This window comes from Strix aluco, chromosome 6, assembly GCF_031877795.1.
Source record: "Strix aluco isolate bStrAlu1 chromosome 6, bStrAlu1.hap1, whole genome shotgun sequence".
Taxonomy (NCBI): Eukaryota; Metazoa; Chordata; class Aves; order Strigiformes; family Strigidae; genus Strix; species Strix aluco.
In genome coordinates this window covers 41,352,294-41,375,792 of record NC_133936.1, presented here as the reverse complement: position 1 = coordinate 41,375,792, position 23,499 = coordinate 41,352,294, and the positions used below count along the sequence as shown (strand labels likewise).

General features: G+C 47.0%; 1 protein-coding gene across 3 annotated transcripts in view; it reads right to left on the bottom strand.

Moving 5' to 3' along the window:
* Positions 1 to 6,338: 6,338 nt before the first annotated feature.
* The window catches only part of COL6A3 (collagen type VI alpha 3 chain), a 63,612-nt gene continuing 46,451 nt past the window's right edge, over positions 6,339 to 23,499 (bottom strand). For all 3 annotated transcript variants that reach the window (XM_074829799.1, XM_074829800.1, XM_074829801.1), the window contains 12 exons: positions 23,345 to 23,393; positions 22,583 to 23,076; positions 21,846 to 21,945; positions 20,645 to 21,343; positions 19,305 to 19,413; positions 18,276 to 18,556; positions 16,765 to 17,025; positions 14,711 to 14,785; positions 12,394 to 12,573; positions 12,229 to 12,282; positions 7,412 to 7,582; positions 6,339 to 7,204 (listed from right to left, as the gene is read on the bottom strand). In XM_074829799.1, the coding sequence (XP_074685900.1) occupies positions 7,164 to 7,204; positions 7,412 to 7,582; positions 12,229 to 12,282; positions 12,394 to 12,573; positions 14,711 to 14,785; positions 16,765 to 17,025; positions 18,276 to 18,556; positions 19,305 to 19,413; positions 20,645 to 21,343; positions 21,846 to 21,945; positions 22,583 to 23,076; positions 23,345 to 23,393 (2,514 nt within the window). In that variant the 3' untranslated portion in view covers positions 6,339 to 7,163. The remainder of the gene's footprint in view (positions 7,205 to 7,411; positions 7,583 to 12,228; positions 12,283 to 12,393; positions 12,574 to 14,710; positions 14,786 to 16,764; positions 17,026 to 18,275; positions 18,557 to 19,304; positions 19,414 to 20,644; positions 21,344 to 21,845; positions 21,946 to 22,582; positions 23,077 to 23,344; positions 23,394 to 23,499) is intronic.

Sequence of the window (23,499 nt, the reverse complement as noted above, 5' to 3'; positions counted from 1 at the left end):
AAAATCATTTCTTATTTCTAGCAGCCTTAAAAAAAAAAATGAACCAGGGCAAAATGCAATGCTGTGAGAGCAGCAGAGCTGTGGGTTAATGGGAAATGTCAGGCGCTCTCTATTTAATCATCCTGCTGCAAAACGTCTCTTAAACCATTGATCATCTTTTACTCAGAAAACCATTCTTGCCACAAAAATTGCCAGATTTCCGGGGAAAAAAGTGTAAGCAGTGAGTGAGCGTATTTAACTTTCTTTTCCAAATGGCACTTGTTTAAATTTTTAGTTGCTAGACAGTAAGTGGTAATGCTGTCAGCCGAGATTTACGTGCGCAGCAGTTAAACCATCAGTAAATACAAAGATGCTCTAAGGGCTGGAGTAGGGAAGAAGCAGCAAGCCGGGCAGGGGGGCCTGAAGCACGTATGCTGGAGGATAGCGGCCACAGCGGTCCGGTTATTTCCAAAGCAGGCTCTGTCATGCCCTCTGCAATATTCCAGTCAATCTAATGAAATGCTCATTTTTTTTCATTAACCTCCAACGCAACCTCCCCATCTGCAGAATTAATCACTGCTGGAAAGCTAGACAAGTATTTTAGAAATAACAAACTACTGCTTTCATCCCTAGCAACTTTTTTTCAGGCCTTGTAGTTCCACTTCAGTTCATTGACCACGCTCACAATCTTGCAGATCCCATTTATAAGCCAGATACGTTAATTGCATACGCACTTAGATAATTTCTACCTTTTTCAAGAGTGGCAGCTTATTTGGCCTTTACCTACTAGGATATCCTAAAATTGAGACACTCACATCTCAGATGAGATTCCCACCAGCACGCTGGCATGCTTTCATCGCAGGTTTGGAAGCTGTTTTTGATGGGTTCGAGAGCTGGATGTTATTCCCGGGGTATTTCCCTGCCTGTCTAGTCACTGAGCTAGGAGAGTGCCTGCTTCAGTTCTCTTGGTTTGGAAAGCCCCACTGCTTACACCAAGCTGTGAAACCACGCAGTGTGGTCCCTCTTTGGCACAGCCTTCCCAAAAGCTTTTCATCACGGGTGGCCGAAAGTCCCCCCTTCCCTGGGAACACCGGACAGAGCCCGTCTCTCTCCCACACCTCTCTTCCACTTGTCTCACTTGGTCACTGGGTGGGAAAAGTCCCAAAAGATGGGTGCCTCATCCTCCTGCCCTCATTCCCCCTGTACTTGCCCTTCCCCAGCCCCATTTTCCTGGAGCCCCCAGCCATGCCTATGTGCAAATCTTCAATCAGCTGCCCAGATTATATCTTTATAATATCAGATTTTAATACGGTGAGATCATCACAACCGGCTGCACTTCTATTTCGGCGTTGTCACTATAGCAGCGAAGGTCGAAACAAAACATATAGTTCAACAAAGCAAAGTTTCCTGGCTGATGGTGTTCATTTTTCTTTATGAGCTGACTTTGGAAGACAGCGGAGCGGCAGCTAATGGAAACTCGAATGTCTTTCTCTCTCCCCTGTCTGCTTCTCCGTCTCTGCAGCAATCGAGATAAAGGTTAGACATCTGGTTCGGATCTGCTCTGTTTAACCGAAGAAAAGACCCGCTCCTGCCGTCTCGTAAATCATTCCGCAGCTGGAGCGCAGTCCCAGCTATTTGCTGGGGCTGTTTACCCTGACACATCCAATTTAGCCATGAGTTTTGCTTTCACAAAGGCTGCACTTCCAGCAAGCTGCCTGCTGCCATTTTGTGAGCAGTCCCCGGCTGCTGGACTGGGGCTCTGGCTGAGAAATTATCATGGGTTTAAAATTATCTCAGGATTTAAAGCCATCCGTGATGCTGGTCTCAGTGGCAGGCACGCCAGCAGGTGAGCGGTCAGCTCAGCTCATGGGAATGGTGCTTGCTTGCGGTGAGCTCCCTGCAAGATGCTGCTCCCCGGGAGCAACCACCCTGCCCCAAAGAGCTTATGGGCGTGCAGGGGCTGTAACCCATAGGCAGAAAGCAAATGAGCACCTACAAAATCTAGCATCTTCCAAATCCCCTTATCTTAGCTTATCATCTCCTTGTTACTGAGAGGTTTAATGATTTAGGGTTGGGAGATGTATGACTTCATCTCACAAGCAGGAGGCTGAAGCAGGAAGGGACAAAGGGAAGGGTGATGGCCACACAGAAGACCCATGGCCAAGGAAATGCTCACACTTATGTCCCAGTTATCTGAAGATCCTTTACCCCAGGCTCAGCTGCTTCCAAGTTTATCTGCATCTATGCTGAAGCACTTGGATACGGTCCTAATTTCCCAGAACACCCGGTGTGGAAGACATCGTTTTCCTTAAACTCTTGACCTTGCAATGTCAACACTCATGGAGTAGGCCATTGCTTTGGCGTGGTGTTGCTGGAAAACCTGCTTTAACTGAAAGAAGCTAGGCAGGTACATGTGTACATCTATGTACTTTTAGACTGGCTTCTTTTACTGATGTAATAAATTTAATACTGGCTAATAAAATGTGTCAGAGCCACTTTGCCTCTCCTTGTAAAGGTTTCTCAAGAAGGCTATGATTAAATGCAAAGCTACAGCATTAAGAGATCCTAACCAAGCATTAAATGCCGGTGCTATCCTAAATGTAAGGGTCTGGCTGCAATGCTAAGTGTCGTACTCTTCATTTTTATGATACCATTCGTATCATAAAAGGTTATGTCTCTGCTCTGGTGTTGAACACTGTGGTTTTCGCCATCCGACTTGTAGCTCACTTGCATCCAAGGGCAGCATGTTCATCCAAAACCCTCTGGGTTTCAGTTAGAGCAAGTGAGATTTGAGACTGTCTATTGCAAAAGCCATGTAATAGTTTGTCCCAGGGACTGTCCACTATTACCCCTTATGGAAACTATAGTATTGCCCTAAATCTTCAGTTTTCTGGAAACAGGTTAGACAAACCTTTGCAGGGCTCATGTAGGTTGGGTTGACCCTGCCTTGGAGACCCACATAAAGTCCAAGCAGGTCTTTCATTTAATGCTTTGTCTTCAAGTTCTAATGCTAATTCTGTCCCAGTCAGCAGAGGGACCAGTGACTGTCCTCATGGAGTATTTCACAGTAAGGTTTCCCAGAGGAAGTCACAAAATCCTACCACACCTCAGTTTAGGAGTGGATCCTGGTTGCCTAAATGCAAGCCCCTACTTCAAGTCAAGATGCTCAATGGTGGTCGATAATATCTGCATGGGATTGGAAGACATGGTAGAGATTAAGGAGCTCCCACATGCACCGTGTAACTGGTGCCCAAGGGCTTCTGAAATGACACATCACGCCTAGATGTAGGCAACCATATCCCACCTGTACTGTCTATATCAACGCTCAGACCTTCCTAGCGTTGCTTTGGGGTGCCTCAGGGCATGACTCCCACAGGTGAGTTATGGTAAAGCATGTGGCCAAGCCTATCCAGAAGATATGAGCAGGCCAGAGTAGGAGGAGGATGACAGGTTACCCTCTCCACTGATGCTGAACATTTTTACAAGATGACTTGGTCATTAGTAGAAGTAATGTAGCTGTAGTGGTCTGGCAATGAGAGATGCAGGTTATAGGGAGTGATAGTATCTTTTATTAGGCTGATGTGCATCAAGAAAGCAGGCTTTAAGGTACACAAGTCCTTTTCAGACCACAGCCCAAGGGTTTGAGAGCATCAGCCCAACCATGGGACATGTCCTCCAGCAGCTTGCTCGGTGCTCAGACCAAAAAATGGAGACTTTGTAAACAGCATTAGACCACAGAATGGGTCTTCACCAGGGGACTTTGCTTCCAGTGAAGCTCCTTTATTTCACAACATATCCTCAGTTTATGGGGAAATGCTAGGCTTGAGTCCAGCTTTTCTTTCTTTGCTGTCTCACTCTCAGGCAGGGGTGGAAGACTGACACTGTACCTTTCAAAGCAAAGTCATAGTCAGTTTTGCTGCAGGAGATTTAGATGGGATGTCTGCATAAGATGCCCTGCTTAAAGGACTGTGTCCTCTGCATTATAGGACGTACATCCATCACATCTGTCTTGAGTTCATCAACACAGTGCCTATATTTATTTTAGGATGCTGCTACGAAAGGGTTTCACAAGGGGATGGGAACAGTTTAGCCAGAGCTAATTTGTCTGCAAAAAACACACATTAGGGGATCAGCCCCCTCCCCTAACATGGGGGGCTTGGCAACCAGGGGGATGCCAGCCAAATCTGCAGCTAATAAATGGTGAAGGCTACCCCAAAAGCAGTGGGGTGTGGATGTGAGGGCTAACCATCGGCAGCCAGGAGCGAACTGCACTGCTTGGGGCTCTGCCGGGCTGGGATGAGCTATTTTTACTCCTGGTCTGGTCCCGCAGCCACGCTGGCAGATGCGCTCCCAGCTGCAGATGACTTCCATGTGTAACCCCGCGTGGCCGCTGGCCGGGGGCCCGGGGTGTAACGTGCTTCCTTAAAAGGCTCGGGAGAGGCGATTGCAATGCCCGGCAGCCCCAAGGATGGGAGGGGATGGGGGGGCCCCCTCCCAAGCTGCCTGCTCCCCTGGCATGCTGCACCTTCGCATCCCCGAGTGCTGCACAGTCCATTGAAAGCAGCTTTACTGGGAAACAGAGGCAGCACCAGCATTGGGAAAACCTCTCCCATGCTCCAGAGGGGTGGGAGGCCAGAAGGAAGGATGATTCGTAGGTCGCTTTAACCCAGCTGCAACTTTTATACCCCGAGAGAGCAAAAAAGGGGGTCTTCGACATGCCCCTGGGCACAGTAAAATGCAGAGCAGGCTGCTCTGTCCTCCGGAGCGCTCACAGCTGGGCGCAGCCATTGCAAGAGCCAATTATAATAATAAATAAAAAAAAGATTACCCATTCCCCTCTTTTTTAATGAAGCCCATGTGATGTGCTCAGAGAAGGTGCCAAATAAACAGCGCAGCTTCCCAAGTGCAGCTGCCAGGGCTCGGCCTGTCCCCAGTTGAGCAGCATGCCTGCCGTCCCCGAGCTCTATGCAAGTGGCTTGGTGCTGACAGGAAATTTTGGGATCTGGGCCGCTCCATGTGTCAGGAATGGCATAAAAGTTGGGACACCTAAAGATGTAAATGCTCACGGGGACAAAGCCCAGAGCGTCCCTACCACAACGGGCTGACATAGAGTTTAGGGATCTGGTGGAGTTGAGAACAGTCAGTGTTAGGTTAATGGTTGGACTGGATGATCTTCAAGGTCTTTTCCAACCCAGATGATTCTGTGATTCTGAATCTGCAGCCCCATTCATCTGGACATGTCAAGATGAGGCTCTTGGACCCCTGTGAATTGTGTGCAGCATTGAATGGGGAACCCGAGGTGCCTGGCCAGCTTAATTTAGTCTTGTAAATGGTGTTGTGGAAGGCAAATTGTGCTGTAGGGAGGGCTGTTTTCAAAGCCATCGTGTACAATACACATGGAGTCTCTCATGTCATGGTCCTTGGAGACCCACCTGAAGTGCTTCAGAAAGTGGTACCCTGAAGTGTGGGGCAGGTGAGCACCAGGTCACCTTCTCGTGACATTCCAACCCTGACCCATGGAGGAAGACACTGGATAAGCCCTAAATTGTAACTTTGATCTCCTTTCCAAGATTTAACCAATGCAACCCTGTTCTCCAGAAGTGAGTAGATGCCCTCTCCCCTGTGGACCTGCTCTGGTTTGGCATTCAGCTGCCCTGGCCATGGTGTGTGCCTGCAAGGCTCACGTCTTCCTTCTCAGCACCTCCACTGGGCCATGGGAGGTGTTACCAACCCCCACCTGCAGACCACAACTCAGATTTGGGGAAATTTAGGATCTCAGGCCCACAGCCCAGCGCTGCCCTGTGCCCTGGAAGGGGGAGGTCAAGTTCATCTGCCTCATACTTTTAGGGGGATATCTTGGAGTGGCAGGGAAACATACATTGTTTCTGTGAATCTTAGCTTCCTTGGGTGAGCTCCGATAAGGCCAGGAATACCCTGGGGTAAAAATCGTCATGGCTATGGACAGCAAAGGAGACACCCAGACGTGCCCATGGAGTCATTGAGCCATGCAGGTTGGAAGGGACCTCCAGATGCCTCTGGTCCAACACACTGCTCAAGGCAGGGCCAGCTGAGGCCAAGTTGCTCAGGGCCGTGTCCAGCTGAGTTTAAATTCTTCCAGGATGGAGATTTCACAACTGAGATATCTCAGTTCCCACCTTTTTCCAATCTGGAAAATTCCAGGTTACCAGCAGCACCTCAGTGATGTCCCCCCAAATATCCATACTACATCCATCCTCTCTTTAAGGATCACTGGGATTTCCCTCCAAAGAAATGGTTTCCAGACCCTGGAAAATTACTCTACTGATGCTCACTACGGCCTTTACAAAGACAAAAACATGAGTTTCTCAAAACCTCCATTAGACTTTATTTAAAAGTTCTTTGTATAGACTTCCTGACACAGAATCCACAATAAAAATAAAATCCCCCTCCCACCCACCGCACCCCCTCCCCAAATTGCTTTGCTTTGTATTTTATAAAACATACAACATCAGAAGAATGCCAGAGGCATCCTACACCACAATTTAAAAATTTGTTAACTGAGGCCTTGGTCCCAGCAGTGCATTTGCATTTGGAAAACTTGCTTCCTTTTCCTTGCTAGTTCAGTTGGCCACATATGTTACAAATGCATACAAGAGATCTAGTTTGAAATCTAATCCAGCAGAAGGAGAAAAAAATTAAAAAAAAATTAAAAAGGAAGAATGAAAAATTGAACCACTTGTTTATCAGAATTAGCTACTCTCTTACACGAAGGCTTCCCCTGTAAAGTTATGCTCAGTTATGAAAATGATAAAAGCAAGCATGTAACAGTTGCAGTGAAATTATTATGATTTTTTTTTTTTGTCTCATTTTTACGGTGCCTTAGATAGGCGGACTGCCGGAATCAGAAAGAAAGGGTAATTTAGAGACGTGTTGAGAGACAATAACAATCTGCAATTAGGTAAATATTTGGTAATGTTGAAGCTATACAATATAACCTGGACACACGTAGCACTCAGTCCACAAACAGTTTAGCACCATATTGATAGGTCATGCAGCAAAACACTTTCTTCAAGGTTTGCTTGGAAGTTAAAAGCATGAAATAGTACAGTGCAAGGTAGTCTATACCCTTAGCTTCTATAGGGGTAAGGTGGCAACGGCTGATGCTCCTGGCTGTCTCAGAGGTATATGTTGACAGGTCGCTGGCTCTATGTCCCTATTGTCGTCACCACACCAGGGTTGATGTTACCTAAATAGATTTGATAGAGAAAAATAAATGAGGTTATTTCATGCATGGGAAGCTGTGCAGGATACTGAGGGAGGATAAATGGAGTTCCTTGCCAGGACTTGCTATGGAGGCCAGAGAACCACAAGCAAGTTCACTACGGCCATGCATCAGATTGGAAATGTCAGGGACCCGGCTGCCCCCTTCGCCAGCCACGCATATGCTGCTTACCAGGGACACAAACTTTTTCACATTCTTTCTGCGTGTTAAATCTGTTCTCGTTGCCTCCGCAGCCGCCGTACCAGAACCGGGCGCAGCTCTTGGTCTCAGGGTCGTAGTACCATTTCAGCACAAAGTTCCTGCAGGTCCCCTCATCTTTTTGCAACCGGCAGATATCCGTGACTGCAGATAAAAGCAGGAGCAAGAAGAGTCAGCAATAGCGCTCCTGGGTGAAACACAGCTTCTCTGAATGTATTTGCATGGCAGAGAAATGCCTGCGAGCAGGGCAGGCATACAAGCTGAGAAAGGGCAACCACAGGATAGACTTTGCACGTCTCCTGTGACTTAATTCCATCATTAGTCTACAAAGAGAAGGTCTTTCTTTGGAGGTCACCAGCCCTGAGCCATAAGCCCTCGGCCATGTTGCTGTCATGCCTCCATGGAGCAATGCTGAGATGAAGGAAGAGTGCTGCACGGCAGCGGTTGTCTGCGAAACCCCTCAATTTGCAGGAAATGAGTTGTCATGTCTCAAAACTGGGAGAGAACTGGCTGGGCTGCAAGTGAAAAAGTATTGGCACAGTCATTTTCCCATTAAAAATACTGGCTTCCTTCAAAGAGAGAAATCTTCTACTCTGAAGATGCTCCTGGACCTACCACACACTGCCCTGTGGCATCCTACATCCCTTGCTGGGTGAGCAGAGAGCAAAATAACAAAGTATTTGGATGTGTTGAAATTAAATTGCCAAATACATTTTAAAAAATAAAGTAAAAAAATCTGATATTAGCCACTAATTTACCATCAAGTCACAAACAAGGCATCCCTTGCACACAGGGATGCAGAAGCAGCTCGTGCCACCTCTGCTCAGCACAGCGTAACCATCAGCCATCACGGCTTGTCCTGGAACAGCCTTGTTACCATAGCTCTAAGTCAGGCAGATCCCAAGAATTTCTGGTATCACGCTCATCGCTGCTACTTATCAGCAGTATGGCTTCAAGGTGCTGGTGTCCAGCTTTGGGCATGAGTAAAAATCATAAGTCAACAGTCAAACAAGTAAATCAGTAAAACAGCCAGCACCAAAAAATGAATGGGGTGAGGGGGAGTCTGATGGGTGGAGTTCCTCTTACAAGAGGGATATTTGCAACCAGAACCCCTTTTTTAATTAAGAAGAAGAAGAAAAAAAAAAAAAAGTCCTCTACCTTCTTTTTTTTGCCGAAAGCAAAGCTAAATCAATGTATACAGATTATACCAGCAATGACTGCCGGTGAAATTCAGATCTTGAAGTTATCCTCTGAATCTTGTCTCAGGATCATGCCTTTTGTAAACTAGGTGCCAGAAATCAAGCCACTTAAAGGACTTGTCTGAAATGGTGGTTAACAGCCCCAAGCCTTCTGCAGTGCCCTTGTAATCACACAGGGCCCCCAGAAATAGCTCTTTGGTAACAGCAAAGGTGCCTGAACTAGCTCTGATCCTTAGACCACTCACATGAAGGCAGGATTTTGTGAGATTGAGAACTCAATGCTGGTAAAAAATAATTTTATATTCACTTTCCTATGATTCTGCCTGTCCCAAGCAGTAAGAAAAAGTAATTGGCCACTAAGTGCAAGGGGCTGAGAGATCTTACCAGGTCTCTGTCCTACCAGAAACAGAGCCCCAACATACCTATGAATGAGTATAGGAAAGAATATATAGATATAGGGTGAATATATAAAAAGGTGGGTTTGCCAGCAAGATTCTTTGGGGCCTGATGAAAGCAAAAGCATACTAAAGCCCTCTGAAGTTTTAACGGGAAGAAGGGTGCAGAAGATTATCCCTGAAATCCCGACTAGAAAGTAGGTCTGGCAATGGACCCTAGCAATAAGAAAACCCCGGCAGCGGGTTTACTTTAAAGGAAATTGCAGCTGGTGCTGGCAGCTGCCCAGAGCCCAGGAACGCTGCAGTGAGGCCGGATGCTCCCGGGATTGACATGGAAATGCCCACACCAGTGTCACGGACCTTGCACCCCAGCCACAGCCATGCTTCTGAGTAGACCCTGCCAAACATCTATACTCTTTCTGCCCATTCATTTTAATTGCATTTTCCCCTTTTTCTCTGTGCACAGGAGTCCCTCCGTGTCATGAGCAACTGAACAGATCACTGCCAGAACAACACTGTGGTCAAAGGGGTCAGACTCAAGTGGTCCACGCTGCGGTCATGGTGAAGATTGGGTGGTTGACTTGAGCGGTGAGTTTACTGTTTAGATAGGAGGAACTGAGAATACATCCCTTCTGAGAGAGGAGACGTGTCTGAAGGGATGCTTCTGCCCTGTTCTAAATGCAGCTTTTTGAAGCAGGATTTCTTTTTTAATCTCCGTTTCTCCTTGGAATTTGAAATGAATATTGAGCTTCCAATTCAGCGTTGCTTTTGGGCTCCTACAGCCAAAAGCTTCCCCATGACTTTGGCAGGCTCTGATTTTATTTTTTTTCAAAGTCCACCTCCCTTCTTCCATGACTTCCAAAACACTGAAAGCCAGCAGATGAGAGAATGACTCTACCACAAACCCCGTACACCCTTTTGGGAATCCAACCAGCAATCAAAACATTCATCTGATGGGAGGTATAATACAATTTTCCTTTGTAACACGGGGTCCAGGTAGCCCAGCTTTCCCCCCCTTCATCCCCTCTGAGGGTGGAAGCAGCCTTCAGGATCAGCAGAAGCACAGGGAAATTCAACCACCACTTTAGAGGCAGATCTGGCTTCAGGAAAGCTGCTGAAAATTCACTTGAACTGCAATCTTCAGTTTGCCTGCCCTAATATTCACACCATGTGGGCTTGTGCTACTCTCCGGTTTCAGAGAACCATCAAAAAACATATAGTAACTCCTTCAGCTGAACCACTGGATGACATGTTAACCAAAACCTCCCCCCCATCAACAATCCCAAGCCCAAAACACAATAAATAAAACAAAATCTTATCCAGAAATTTCAAAGAATTGATGGAGATCAAGAACTAAAATGTGATTTTTAAGCCATGGCTGTCTCTGGCAGGTTCAAAAGGTGGGGACAGCCACTGTGAGCCAGGGGTTTAATTCATCCTGTGGAAAAAATGTGCCTGGGCTCCTCAGTTGCACTTACAGTCAATTTTGTCATGGTTAAAAAAAAAAAAAATATATATATATAAATAAAAATTCAATAATTAAAGGTTACCACAGCATTTATAAGGCTTCAAATGGGAGGTGGGTCTGGTGCACGTTTTTGCAGCTAAAGAGCCCTAAGATTTGGGAAACCAGCTCATTTCTCAGTGTTGCACCTGACTCTGGTACCTGGTATGGTCTGAACTAAAAGCCTGACCCAACGCCCAGCATTTTAAAAGCTGAGCTGCACGTGAACTCTGGTGTCTAGTTTTCCACGGTGGATTCAAGCTCTGGTTTTGCAGAAGACAAAAAGAGAATAAAGTGGTGAATAGAGCGGGGCGGGCAGAGACATGAGTGTCCCTCCAGGGCCCCTCGGTTGCTTTTCTTGACTATCTGCCCAGGGCAGAACGGCGCCAAGTTCATGAAATATCACTTTAGCCTGAACAACAGTTGCTGGAAACACCATCAAGGCATGTGACAATCATCAGAAGGGGCTGGTCTATGGGATGAGGCTAGCAGAAACACGTTCCCTCTGGAGAAAAACACATCAGAGAGGCTTCCCTGTTCTGTGAGGATGAAATCCTGCTCTAGATTGAAGCTACAGGTTTCTGCACAAGCCATAGGCTGCTTCCTCTGGCTGAGAAGTCCTCAAACTGCAACCAATGGATGTTTGTCCATGATGCCCATCTGCGGCCCAGAAACACCTTGCAATCTCCTTTTGCAAGCAGCTGCTGTCCCAGGCATCTCCATGGCTGGTGGTGGCCTCCTACTCTCTTATCTGCATGTTACTGCAGGGGCACCCACAGCTGGACTTGGGCTGTACCGCTGTGAGTGACAAAAAAGTCACACAAAAGGAGTCTAAAATACACCTAAGAAAATCAAAAGGGTGGGAGGGGTCCTTAATTTTCCTTTTCAAACCCTGTCATGCCCCTAAGAGGATTAAAGCCCTGCCATTAGGTACCAAAGCTTTCTTTACTCCTAGGTTTCCCTCCCATCTCTGCAAAGGGCCCTGAAACACCACTAGAAGGGGTAAGCTGCTATGGTAGCAAGGTTTTCTGGGGCCAGGTTCCCATCCCAGCCCCTTGCTGAACCAACACAGGTGGTCGCAAATTTCTACTTCCTTCCAGGTCTTGGAGAGGTTTGCAACCACAACCCTTTAAATCTCAGAAACCACTTGAGGAGAGGAGGTCATTGCCCTTTTCCTGTGGACTCCTCCCTCAACTTTGATTTTTATCTTTTGGCGCACAAGGAGAACATCTGTGCCCAAGCCTCAAGCCCCGTGGAGTAATTTTCCATCAAGTGTTTTGGCTACAGACAGTGAAACGTTTGCAATTCTTTGCATCTTAGCAAAGGCGCTCCGCTGAGTGGTGGCATTGACTAGTCACACGGCGATAATAGAAACCTCTTCGGGACCACGCCAAGCTCCATTGAAGCAATCCCGCTCTTTTCGTGAAATCCAGTGCATGATTTTGCCATGTAACTGTGGTTTGCACTCAACTCATGCAAACACAACATGTCCTGGTGTGGCAAGAAGCATGCAAGGTGACTTGCTCATGCAAAGCAGATGGCAGGGCATGGTCATGTCAAGGAGCAAATGAAAACCAAGTCTATACTGCTGGTGATCTTGTATTGGAAAAGCTTGGATGCATGCTATGAAATGATGACAGTGAAATAATGGATTTGCATTGGTTTGTGATTATTATTTTTTGGGGGCGTTACCTGATGGTAGTCTTTTCTCAAGGGGTGGCTGCTGCATGGCTTTCTCAGCTGCTGCTGGAGGAAAAAGAGTATGGGTTTGGATTTACATGATGTTTTCTCTCCAATCCAAATGTTATTTGACAATATGATAAAACACAAAAGGATCAATCCCCAGCTGGTACTTACATGTTTTTAAGCATTTGCTAATGCACTCAGCTTCGGCCTCAAATCTATTGGCATTACCACCACAGCCACCATACCAACCCTGGCTGCAGATCTTGTTTTTGTAGTCAAAGAACCACACAATCTGATAGTCCTTGCACTGCATGCCCATGTCAAAGTCCAGCAAGCAAGGGTCTGGCCAATCTGCATTTCAAAAGGTGCAAAGGTTAAGTCGCATCTGAAAGGGTTAAAAGCTGAAAAAGCAAAGAGATTGAAAAGAAAAAAGAAAAAAAGCCGGGTACAGGACTGCTGGCATTTCCTTGTCATGTGATTTCTTTTGATGAATGCAAACCTTCCCCAGCCTCCACATTGCCTCTCCCTGCTCTTGATTTCATCATGCATCCAAGCCCCAAGTCCCTGGACCAAGGTGGTGGGAGCCCCTTACTCCCCATTGGTGCACGCAGGATTGGGCCACCACACAACTCCCCCCATCTATTTTCAAAGCTATTTGTCTTGGCAGTAACTTTTAATCCCTAAGTGTGTTTATTTTATCTCTAAAGGCAAGCCGCACCTGGTAGACTTTAAGGCTTGATGAGGATTTAAACATATGTTCCTTTCCTGCCCAGAAACGATAATTTAGGTACAAATCCTAGAGCTTTTATTAGAAAGATAGGCTATCCATGCTAGCAGCTGCTTTGCCTCAATAAGGAGGGCAGAATCTGGGGCTTCCTCTGAGGTCCATCGGAAGATTTACACATGGATCTCTCCCGTTGCACAGAGAACTAGAGAAGACTCAGCTAAACAACCCATCCCAAATCCCCTGCCCTGTTTAATGTCTTTAGCCTGTTGAAAAAATTTGGATTAGCATCCTCAGGGAATGTTTCCCGCAGATTACCAGCTGCCATAAATCCTCGGGCAGAGACATTTGCTGCAAGTGGGTCAACAAGAGGAGCTGAGATTGAGCGGTCTGCGTTGAAGCGCAGAGTGAGCACGCAGCACATCCATTTTCCTCCGGGCAGACCTACACAAGCTTACACACCTTGTTTCCAATGGGCTGGCACACAAGGGGTTAAACAAAGCCGTGGGGGTGCATGTCACCTGGTGGGGACAAGCCAGGTGAAGGCTTCAGAGGGGATGTCAGTGCCAGGGAGATGGACCAAACGAGTGGGAATGCATGGGAAAGGTGGGATGATGAGACATGCAGCAAGGCAGAATTGAGATGGTCCCCGCCGGGCACAAGCCCTCGGCCCCTCTGCTGCAGCAAGCTGCGGTGGTACCACCAGCCAGGCAGGAGGTCCATGCTCATCCCTTTCAACAGGAGCAGCCAGACTCCAACAGCAGCTTTGCAACTCTTTATGGCTAAACAGACTGAGCAGCAGCATCTCCCCATGCTCTCAAATCACCTCTGGAAGAAAGTGGGCCACAGTGCAAGCAAAATGCTTAAAGAAAAACATGAGAGTGATGACTCAGGGATGAGTTTTGGATGCCAGACCCATAGTTGGTGCCTGCAACAGAACTGTGCTGCTTTACGAAGGCTGAGAGCCCTTCCAGACCCTTGGAGGAAGGGTTGCAGCCTGGCACTTATGGTACAACTGAGTGTAATAGTGCCGATATAATGAGCTTGATGTCAACAAAAGCAATGAGATGACAGCTACAGTGATTATGAGTTATTAACACAGGTTAACAGGATTAACAACAGAGTAGGAGCTGACAGCTTGCTCATTTAGTGGTTTGCTACATACCCCACTGGTGGCAGAGAAACAGGGGATGGGAAGATGCGTGAAACCGGAGGGAGGCTACCAATTAGCCATATTTATGCATATGTTTGACACTAACTCCCCTGCAATCCCTGGCTTGGTGAGAGCTGTGCATTAAACCAAGGAGCCAAGATCTATTCTTTGCCCCAAATGGGGATAGAGGGAGCGAGCAAGCATCAGGTGATGTTCTGTGCCCACACCTGCCAGGGAGGCTATGGGGCACAGCTTGTCCCCGGAGAGCAGCCAGTACTTGGGCCCTGGCTCATGTCACATCCCTGCAATGGAAACAGGACCCAGTTTGAGTCCCCCATGCGGATCACAGCAACTTCAAGGGGCTTTGGGTCCAGTATGGGACAGAGACCCCAATCCAGGGCTCAGATCGGCATGGCTAGGGTTGTCATCTAGGTCATGATCTGTTGCCTTTGCAAAGCAAAGGACTCACAGTTCCTCTGGTCCTAGCAGGGCTCTAAGAAAGGATGGGTTTAGGAGCAGACAAGGGAAAGACTGGTGCAAATGGCCAGGCTCTCAGTGGGGGTCCTGGCAGAGTCCCCCAGCCCAGCCCTCCTGCCATCGCCCATACTCACCACTCTCAGGCATTTCCAGCGGCTCAGTGTTGAGCATCATGTTGGCCAGGGACACCTTGGTCTGCGCCGGGATCTCTGGGGAGAAGAATCAGTGGGGTCAGCCAAGGGGAAGGAGATCTGCATCAGCTCCCTCGGAGCAGCCATAAACAAAATCAGTGGCCCCAACTCCAGCACAGGGGATGCACGCAAGTCTCAGGAGCCAGGTCTGGATCTGTTTACCCTAGCACATACATTTCAGAAATGTTTATTGGAGGCAGCTGACGGGATGAGTAATCCACAACCGCCCAGCCGTGCTGGGATGGGTTTGCCTTGCTCTACTCAGCTGGTGGGTCTGCTGCATGGTCAGGCTCATCCTCAGGGGTGAGTGTGAAGGAGCATCCCCAGGGCCCCACATGACTGCTTTGGATGGCCCCTGCTCACCCCACAGCATGCAACTGGAGGTCTCTGGAGGAGCAGAAGTGGCCTCTCTGTAGCCACTTTAGCCTTGCTCCTCTGGCCTTAGAGAGGGTAGGGAAAAAAGTCATCCTCCAGGGGAGAAAATAGTCCATGATGGATCTTCTCTTTCACAGAATCACACAGAATCACAGAATCATCTCAGCTGGAAAAGATCTTGAAGATCCTCCAGTCCAACCATTAACCTCACACTGACCGTTCTCAACTCCACCAGATCCCTCAGCGCTGGCTCAACCCGACTCTTCAACCCCTCCAGGGATGGGGACTCCCCCCCTGCCCTGGGCAGCCCATTCCAACGCCCAACAACCCCTTCTGGGAAGAAATGCTTCCTAATATCCAGTCCAGTTTCCCTGCAGCCCTCAAGGACTGTCCATGCACTGCACGCCTCTCCTTGACCACACTTTTCCCATCATGGTCTCACATCCCTCTAGGAACTATGTTGTTGAGGACTGTCACCAGGGGAAGAAATCCCTTGTGATGGGAAGGAGAACATAGTTCATATTGCATCATGCCCCTTTCCAGGGCAACCTGTGGCTTATTTTCCATGGGGCTGGAGGGCAGGAGGGGGCTGTAGACACAGAAAGGGTTGGATTTGCTTTTTTCGTGTGGGTAAAGAGGACAGTGCTACTCAGTGTACAGGTCACAGCTTGTGGGCATCACCACTGCCTGACCAGTTTGTTCCCATTTAAGATTTACTCTATGGGAAATGCAGCTTCCCGGGGCATCAAGAGCTCCAACTCAGCGCATGGAAATGTTACTTCTACACATTGATGTCTTTTCTCAACATTTTTGTGGGCACATTTATTACTCGCAAAGGTTAAGAGACTTCAGACCTGATCCAAAGCCACTGAAGCCAACGGAAAGGCTCTCTGTGGGCACTGAAATTGGCTCTGAAATGCCAGAAGCAGCCAGATGCAGGAGCAGTGCAAACTTCTCCACACCACCAAGCCAAGTCACCTCTACACCAAACTATATTTTAAAAAATTTGGTTGTCTCTTACATAGCAACTTTTGGCCATGTCAAAGGGTTTGGTGAGGTTTACATGTGATCCATACACATGGAGCTTGGATCCCCAAAGGATTAAACCCTCTGTCTAATCTTTGCGGGGTTTTTTTGGGTAATATAGTACGCGAAGCAGATAGGCGGCTATGGAAATGGCGACCAGAGAAAAAGCTTTTTGTGCTTAATTTGCAGTCAGGCTGGACTGGATTTACTCTGTGTTAACCCAGTTTGACTCTTATTATTAATTACAGCAATGCTGGCTGGACTCCACCAAGACCCATTGTGCAAAACCTCCTGCACGCACAATAAGACAAACCCCGCTCTGGGACTGGCTTTAATTTTCCCACAATCTGTGTCAATTTAACACCACTGAAGTGTCAACTTGCATTTGCCAAAGAAACACATTTGCAGCATTTCATAACCAGGTCTTGCTGCTGGTCCGGCAGATGCCAGACATGCAGTGACACAACTGAGCATTGCCAGGGCTGGGAGCGTTGGTACAAACTGATTCCATGTCCCTTACATGATTTTTTTTCCAGTTTTTGTGTCCATTTTATGAAAAAATAAATGTTTGTTTGTTTTCCCCAAGAGGTACTTACTTGTGCTGAATGTCCCTGTGTACGTTACTTTGGGTTGGGATTTCTGGTAGCCGGTAATGACGACAAGGTATTTCTGTCCACTTCTGAGTCCTCGGATGACATGCTCAGTGCCAGTCAGGTTTTGCTTCTGCACGAGAGAGTGGTCATGCGCTAAGGTGATGGTGATATCAAAGGCGTAGGCGTTGTGTGGCTCAGGGCTGGCCCAGCGCAACCTGGCACTGTTCTCAGTGACATCTGTGATCTGGATGTCGTGGGTCTTTGCTGAAACGCAAAATCAGGAGAAACACTAAGCAAGGACTTGAAGAGGAAACTCTCAAGAGAAAGGTGTCTCAGTGTTGCAGGATCTCCTTTCCAGTCCGCAGCAAACAAATCTGTCTGCAGCCGGTGTGGCATGTGCAAACCAGGTTGTGACTTTGCAATCTCAGATGCCCGACCTAGCACACTGCAGGGAGGCTTTTTTTTTTTCATAGCCTAGATGATTTACCAAGTGGTTTATTTATTTTCTAATAACCTACTGCAATCTAGCAAATCAGAGCGATTTTTTAATGAGATTTACACAGCCTGAAATGTGAACTTTCCCAACAACTGTAAACTTGCTCAGTTAGATCCTTCTCTAGGGTGCAATGGATTCACTGAACTGCTGGAGATCTTCAAGCAAAGCCTGCTTAAGATTGAACTTAACCTTAGACACGTCAAAGAAGCTGTTAGGGAAAGGTTTTCCTGCTATGGCAGAGTATTGGATGAGACCTTTATAAACACTGCCTGAAAGCAGCAGTGGAGCAAGAAACACCCAGAAATGTTTGTTTCCCACAAGCTGATGAAAGCATTAACCTTGCAAAAGCTGATTGCTTTTATTTATTGCTTTTTATTTATTATTTACATAGGGACATGCATTCATTGGCAGTTAAGCATCCCTGTGTTTGACACGTGTTCTTTGCTACTTGTTCAGCTAGTGCAGAGCTGCCTGCATCCCCTTGGAAAAACACATGGGAAAATTCCTTTACACGAACTGTGCTCACACGAAAGAGCTTTAGCATTCCCAAATAGATCTCCACACTGATTCAGTGATGAACTAACTGAACCAACTATTTGTATTAGGTGACAGAGAATTCAAAAAATGACACTGAATGAATCACCATAAATAGCAAAACTTAGCCAAGGGGTAATGCTACAAGGAAAACATAGAAAGCAAATGGGCCACACTAGAAAGAGTTGCTGTACTACTGAGCTAAGCAGAAGGTGGTGGATTGTCCCACGTTCAGATGTCCTGCTTGTGTTTTGCCTAGAGGCAGCCTGTCCCCCACCCAGTTTTGCACAAAATTCTCAACACAAGTTGACAAAGCCTTAATCCCCCAGGTCAGATTTCCAGTTTTGCACCTAAAAACTTTTTTCTGCAAGCATAAAATTTGGCCTCTCAGTGACATTTCCCATAGGAATAATCCTCTCAGGGAAGAAGAAAAGCCACAACCCACTGTGGTACAGAAAAGCAAGGGGGAGAGCTTTTCACGTACCGCCTTGTCTTCTCCTGCCGCCTGCCGTGGCGGACGTGGTGTTTGCAGTCGTGCGGCCGGTGGTTTTGGCATGGGTGGCAGTGCTTGCTGCGCTCTGTATGGTGGCGTTCACCTGGACCACGGTGCTGGCTGTGGTCTGGTTGGTGGCTCTGGTCTGGGCCGTGGTGCTGGCAGTGGTGGTTCTGGCACGGGCGCTGGTGCTTGCAACAGGCTTCATGCTCGCACTGACCGTGGTGCTGGCAGTGAGGGGCCGGCCTACGGTTGTGTTGGGTGCCACGTACCTGCCAAAGCAAAAGCAGCTGATACGACTTTTTTTTCCCCCTATATAAGGAGAATTTTGGAAGTGGAGAGGAGTTGACATTGGTAAGACCCCTCACCCCAAGGTCAATAGTTGTTGTCAGCTTTAGATACACCCACAGCCAAGCAGTGAAAAGTGCTGCAGAGCACTGCCTATAACTTCAGGGACAAATCTGTCTATACACCAACTTTACACACGTAAGAGTGAATTCAGCAGGCAAATCTGTAGCATGCCTGATTTCAAGGGGTTTGACCTTCTAAAGCCAGGACAGCTCAGTGCCAGCGATGAGTGAGCCTTGGTAACACAAGCTTTCACTTCTGTCCAGAAAATATTAGGATATATCCTATGATGGATCCTGAATATCAGATACTCCAGGGCAGCCCAGCCTGTGAAAATAATTCACTGAGTGGAAATCACCAAATTAATAGTAATTTCGGGAATTCCTGATCTGCATGATGACAGTAACATGTACCTCCTTCATATCCCTAATACATATATAAATATGAAATTTAACCCAAATTTAAAATTATATGTGTACTTGTCTACCCTTCTCTAGTAGATATATCTGTTGCTCTTTGACATAGCACTGAAGTAAAATGCTGATGATACTGATTGTTAGCATTGAAGTTGCTTTCTCTTTCGTTTTCCAAACAGGGTCTGGGAAATGAAGGCTTCTCCCCCAGGCAAGCTGCTAGCAAAGCTCATTCTCTCAAAGACAAATCAGTACTTACACTGCTTTGTGTCCGGTGTGCCCAGGCCTCTGGCTCTTGGCTTGCTGATCACTCTGGAACCACTCGCACTGTTTCCTTATCTCGGGAGACAGGTAGAAAGCAAAGTCGCCTGGAGACAGAGAGAGCCTGACATGAAATACTGGTGTCGAGGACGGTGGTTACCTACCAACAATACATTACATATATTTCTTCTTGATTTAAAGAAACCTCTTCTCTTCTTGCTTGCTCTGATAAAAGCAATATCTCCTGACGTTTGGTGTGGTTACAGCAGCACCCTGGGCTGGGAGATTTGTTATTCCAATTTACAAACATGAGAGCAGTAACTACAAGACACCAGAGGGCTGTTTGGCTTAGTCTGTCACATGTAAACAGCTTTCTTATAACAAGGCACTTCCAACCACACAGTAAATATTTTTTGAAGAGTTAGAAGTTTTCAGGACTCCTGTAAGTGGTGAATGGAAAAAGCAAATTAAGAAAACCTAAACATTTATTTCCAAGGAAAGATGTGCTCTATATGTTCCTATTTAGTGCAAGACATTCCTGAATCAGTGGTTTATTAGCCCCGTGGAGTGATTTTCAGGGCTTTTTTGATAAAATTAGCTTTCCCCAAAAAGGCCTGTTTCTTGCCCTTGCTGGCCAGATCTGTTTAGGATCTCTGGCAGGTGGCTCTAGCTGGAGATCCAGCCTGGGGTCTCTAGATAAGTGGAGATGCAGATTTTCATGGCACAATCTGCACATCCCAAATATAGCAGCATTATTTATCCCTGAGCAAAGAATTCTGTTCACCTGGTCCTTCAATCTGCATACTCCAGATCTCAGCCTGACCCATCCAAATGCCTGCTAGGTATGAGGTTTATGCTGAAATTGGGAAGAAAGATTTGCTGGATGTTCAGGGAGCTTGGGGGGGAGTGTTAGCAGGCTGCTGGGCTGCAGAGGGCCAAGAGCCCCAGCAGGACCAAACCCTATGGGACATATTGCAGATGTGACTGGCAACCCAGGCAGGATTAGGTCAGATCCCACAGCTGAGCCCATGGAGACCAAGTCAAACCAGACAGAAGTGCGAACTCTACTTGGCGGACCAACAGACAGCATGGGATGGGATGGGGAGGACAAAAACCAGACATATTCGTCTAGGTAGACCTATGAGCAGCAACAAACTGACCAAACAGTAGACAACATATAAAAAGAGACTAACTTCAGTGGGCCCCCCTGCTCAAAGAGGTGGTCAGACTAGAGTCCACCCAACCAACTGGCAGGTAGAGCAAATCTGGCAGGTTAACCCCTCTAAGGTCACACGTTACCCCTCCCATAATACTTTGGCTGCAGGATGTTACACTTACTTCTGATAAAAGATGGTAGCAGTCTCCCAAAGCGTAGCAAGGGCTCTTCATGAAGCTCTCCTGGTTTATCAACCAATTTGAAGAACACATCATTTGGCTCACTAGCCAGGCTATAGATATTCTTAACATTCACCTTCCTCCCAATGCCCAAGACAACAAAGAAGTACCCTTTGCATTTTGCATTGGTAACAACCTTCTGCAGGTACTCAAGTTCTTGTTTATTCACTTTTCCAGTCATCATCAGAACTATAACTTTCAGATCCCGACGGTTTGGTGCACTTTCAAAAATATGAGCCATTGTGTGTTCAATTGCACTTCCTAGAGCCCTCGTGCCATGGAGCTGGGTCATTTGGTTCTGAAGGTAGTTAATTATCTTCTCTTTGGATCCATAATCAGTTAGTGAAAACTCAGTTTTTACTGGTGGGAAGCTTGAGTTGGTTTCGTATTCATAAGGAGCTTGCTGGAGAACTGCCACTCTTGCATGGTGCTGAGATACTTTTGGCTCAGAGCTGATTTCCAGGTTACTTACAAGGTGGGAAATGTACTTCTTCATCTCGCTGAACTGCAGAGGAGTGGTGGACTCTGAGCTATCCATGATGAAGGCTATGTCAGTGTCTATATCTGTTGGTGCTGCCCTTCTGTCTCTGAAAACAGGTCTCTGACTACCAAGACCACAGATGGGATCAGGGTCACACACATCTAGGGAAGAAATACAGTAGGTTTCACCTGGAGGAACTGAAGGTGACCCTCCCTTTTCATTATAAAAATCTCTTGTGTCATGTGGAATACTATCAAGGCATGGACATTCACTGGTCCATTACTTGATACCAAAGTCGTTTCACCCCAAAACACATTTAGTTATGCATTTAGTATTTTTACGTGCTCCTTTGTCCAAAGGGATCCCTGAAGCACTCTGTCATAAATGGCAGAAGGCCATATTTTAGAGCGTTAAGCTATCGGTATTTGGGCTGTAAAAGTGGGAACCAGCCAAAAAAGAGCTTCTCTTTACAAAGTGGAGAACGCCCAGCAAGCCTCATTCACAACGCCAATATTTTCTGCTCAACCTAAGAATATGAATCCCTTGTCTTCAGCAGCAAAAGGGCTGACTCCCAACTGGGCTTCCCTTCTGCACCACTGACAACTGACTGCTGCACGACCAGAAGGATTTGGCACTGTTTAGAGGAGAAATTGGATGCTTTACCCAGACAAATGTGACAAGTCAAGAGCCTCCGGATAGTTTCATTCAGCTGACTGCCACTGGTTGGAAGAACAATTGCATGTCCGACTGCTGTGTTGTTGATCTGGTTAGATGCAAACAGAAAAACATGGTGTTAGTAATGCTGCCTTCTGTTATTTTCAGCTCAAAGCAGGGGAGGGCAATCCACAACTCTAAGAGATTCTCTACTCAACATGCTGCTTTTGGTGGACCCCATTTGGAGAAGCCTAATGCCCCCAACATCAGTTAGTGGGACTAGGTTAGAGACGTAAACTCCAAGAAAAGGGTCAAGCACTTGAACCAGTGCTCAACATTCTCATCTGGGGCTTCTTTGTTGCTTTAAATCTCTGTACTCTCCCTCTGCTAACAAAGATACTGTACTTCCATCTTCCCAATCTTTTGCCTTTCTGTTCAGACCTTTCTTGCTATGGGGACTGTCTTCTCTTCTGTTTCATACCACACCTGGCACCCTGGAGCCATGGTCTGAGAAACAAATGACTCATCATAACCTCACTAGCGTTTCACAGCATGTGCCATGTTTTGGGTTTCTCCTCTAATAGACATGCTGGATGAATTTGGGCAGCAATGCTTTCTCAGCACTAAGCACTTGAAAGGCCTGTGGAAACCAGCCACTGCCTGTAGGAGCAAACACCATCAATCTCCCCAGCAAACCAGACTGAGGTCAGGAGCAGAAAATGAAAGAGAAGGTGAATGACCCCAACCTCCAGAGCTCTTGTGAGAACCGGGTCCTGCCTGCTGGTGAGGAACACAGGCATGACCCCAGCATCGTAGAGTTTCAGCACGGCATCGTTGAGCTGGGGGGAGGCTCTCGTGTCCCCATTGCTGAAAAAGACAGCCACCTTCCTCATAAGGAAGCCGCTTCGGGCACGCTTGAAGGTATTCCTGGCCACGAAAGACATAGCGGTCTCCAGGCTGCGTGGCTTCGTGGTCAGGGTTGCCTGGAAGTTTTGGATCTGCTGGAGGAGGCTTGATTTCTTCCTGGCATCAGCAAAGCGGATCTCTGTGGTGACCTCGTTGTTGTAGGTGACCAGAGCCACCCGGGCACCCCGGGGACAGTTGCTTTCAGCAATGGTTAAGTTGTTGACCACTCTAAGCACCGTTTGCTTCATCCTGTTGAAAACCTCCCTCACGACGCCTGAGGAGGTGTCGATAGCAAAGGCCAGCTCAGTTGGGAAGACAGGACATTCCTTGGGACCTGCAAGAAATGTGCATTGGGAACAAATAGTGCTCCAAATAGTTGTCAGGTGCAAGGACCGTGTCCTTGGCAGGGGTAAATCATTCACACCACATATGAGGGGAGAGCAACAATTGTGGCATGTAGTCACACTGGGATTTAAAGGATTGAGGGTGACTTACCATAGCAGCAAGCTGTGGAAAAGATGGGGGAAAAAAAGCAGTTTGGTCAGTGCATTTGTGTAACACAATGGGCATATATGGGTAGAGACAGGGAATTAGCAAAGCACTGATGTACTCACGGCATTTGTCTTTGATGTTCCGCACAAGCACACATTGCTTTAGAAAATAAAAAGAAAGAGAAGGAGAAAGGGAAAAAAAGAGATACATGACACAGCCAACAAAATAGTATTTAAAAACAAGAGAGAAATGATATCACACTTAC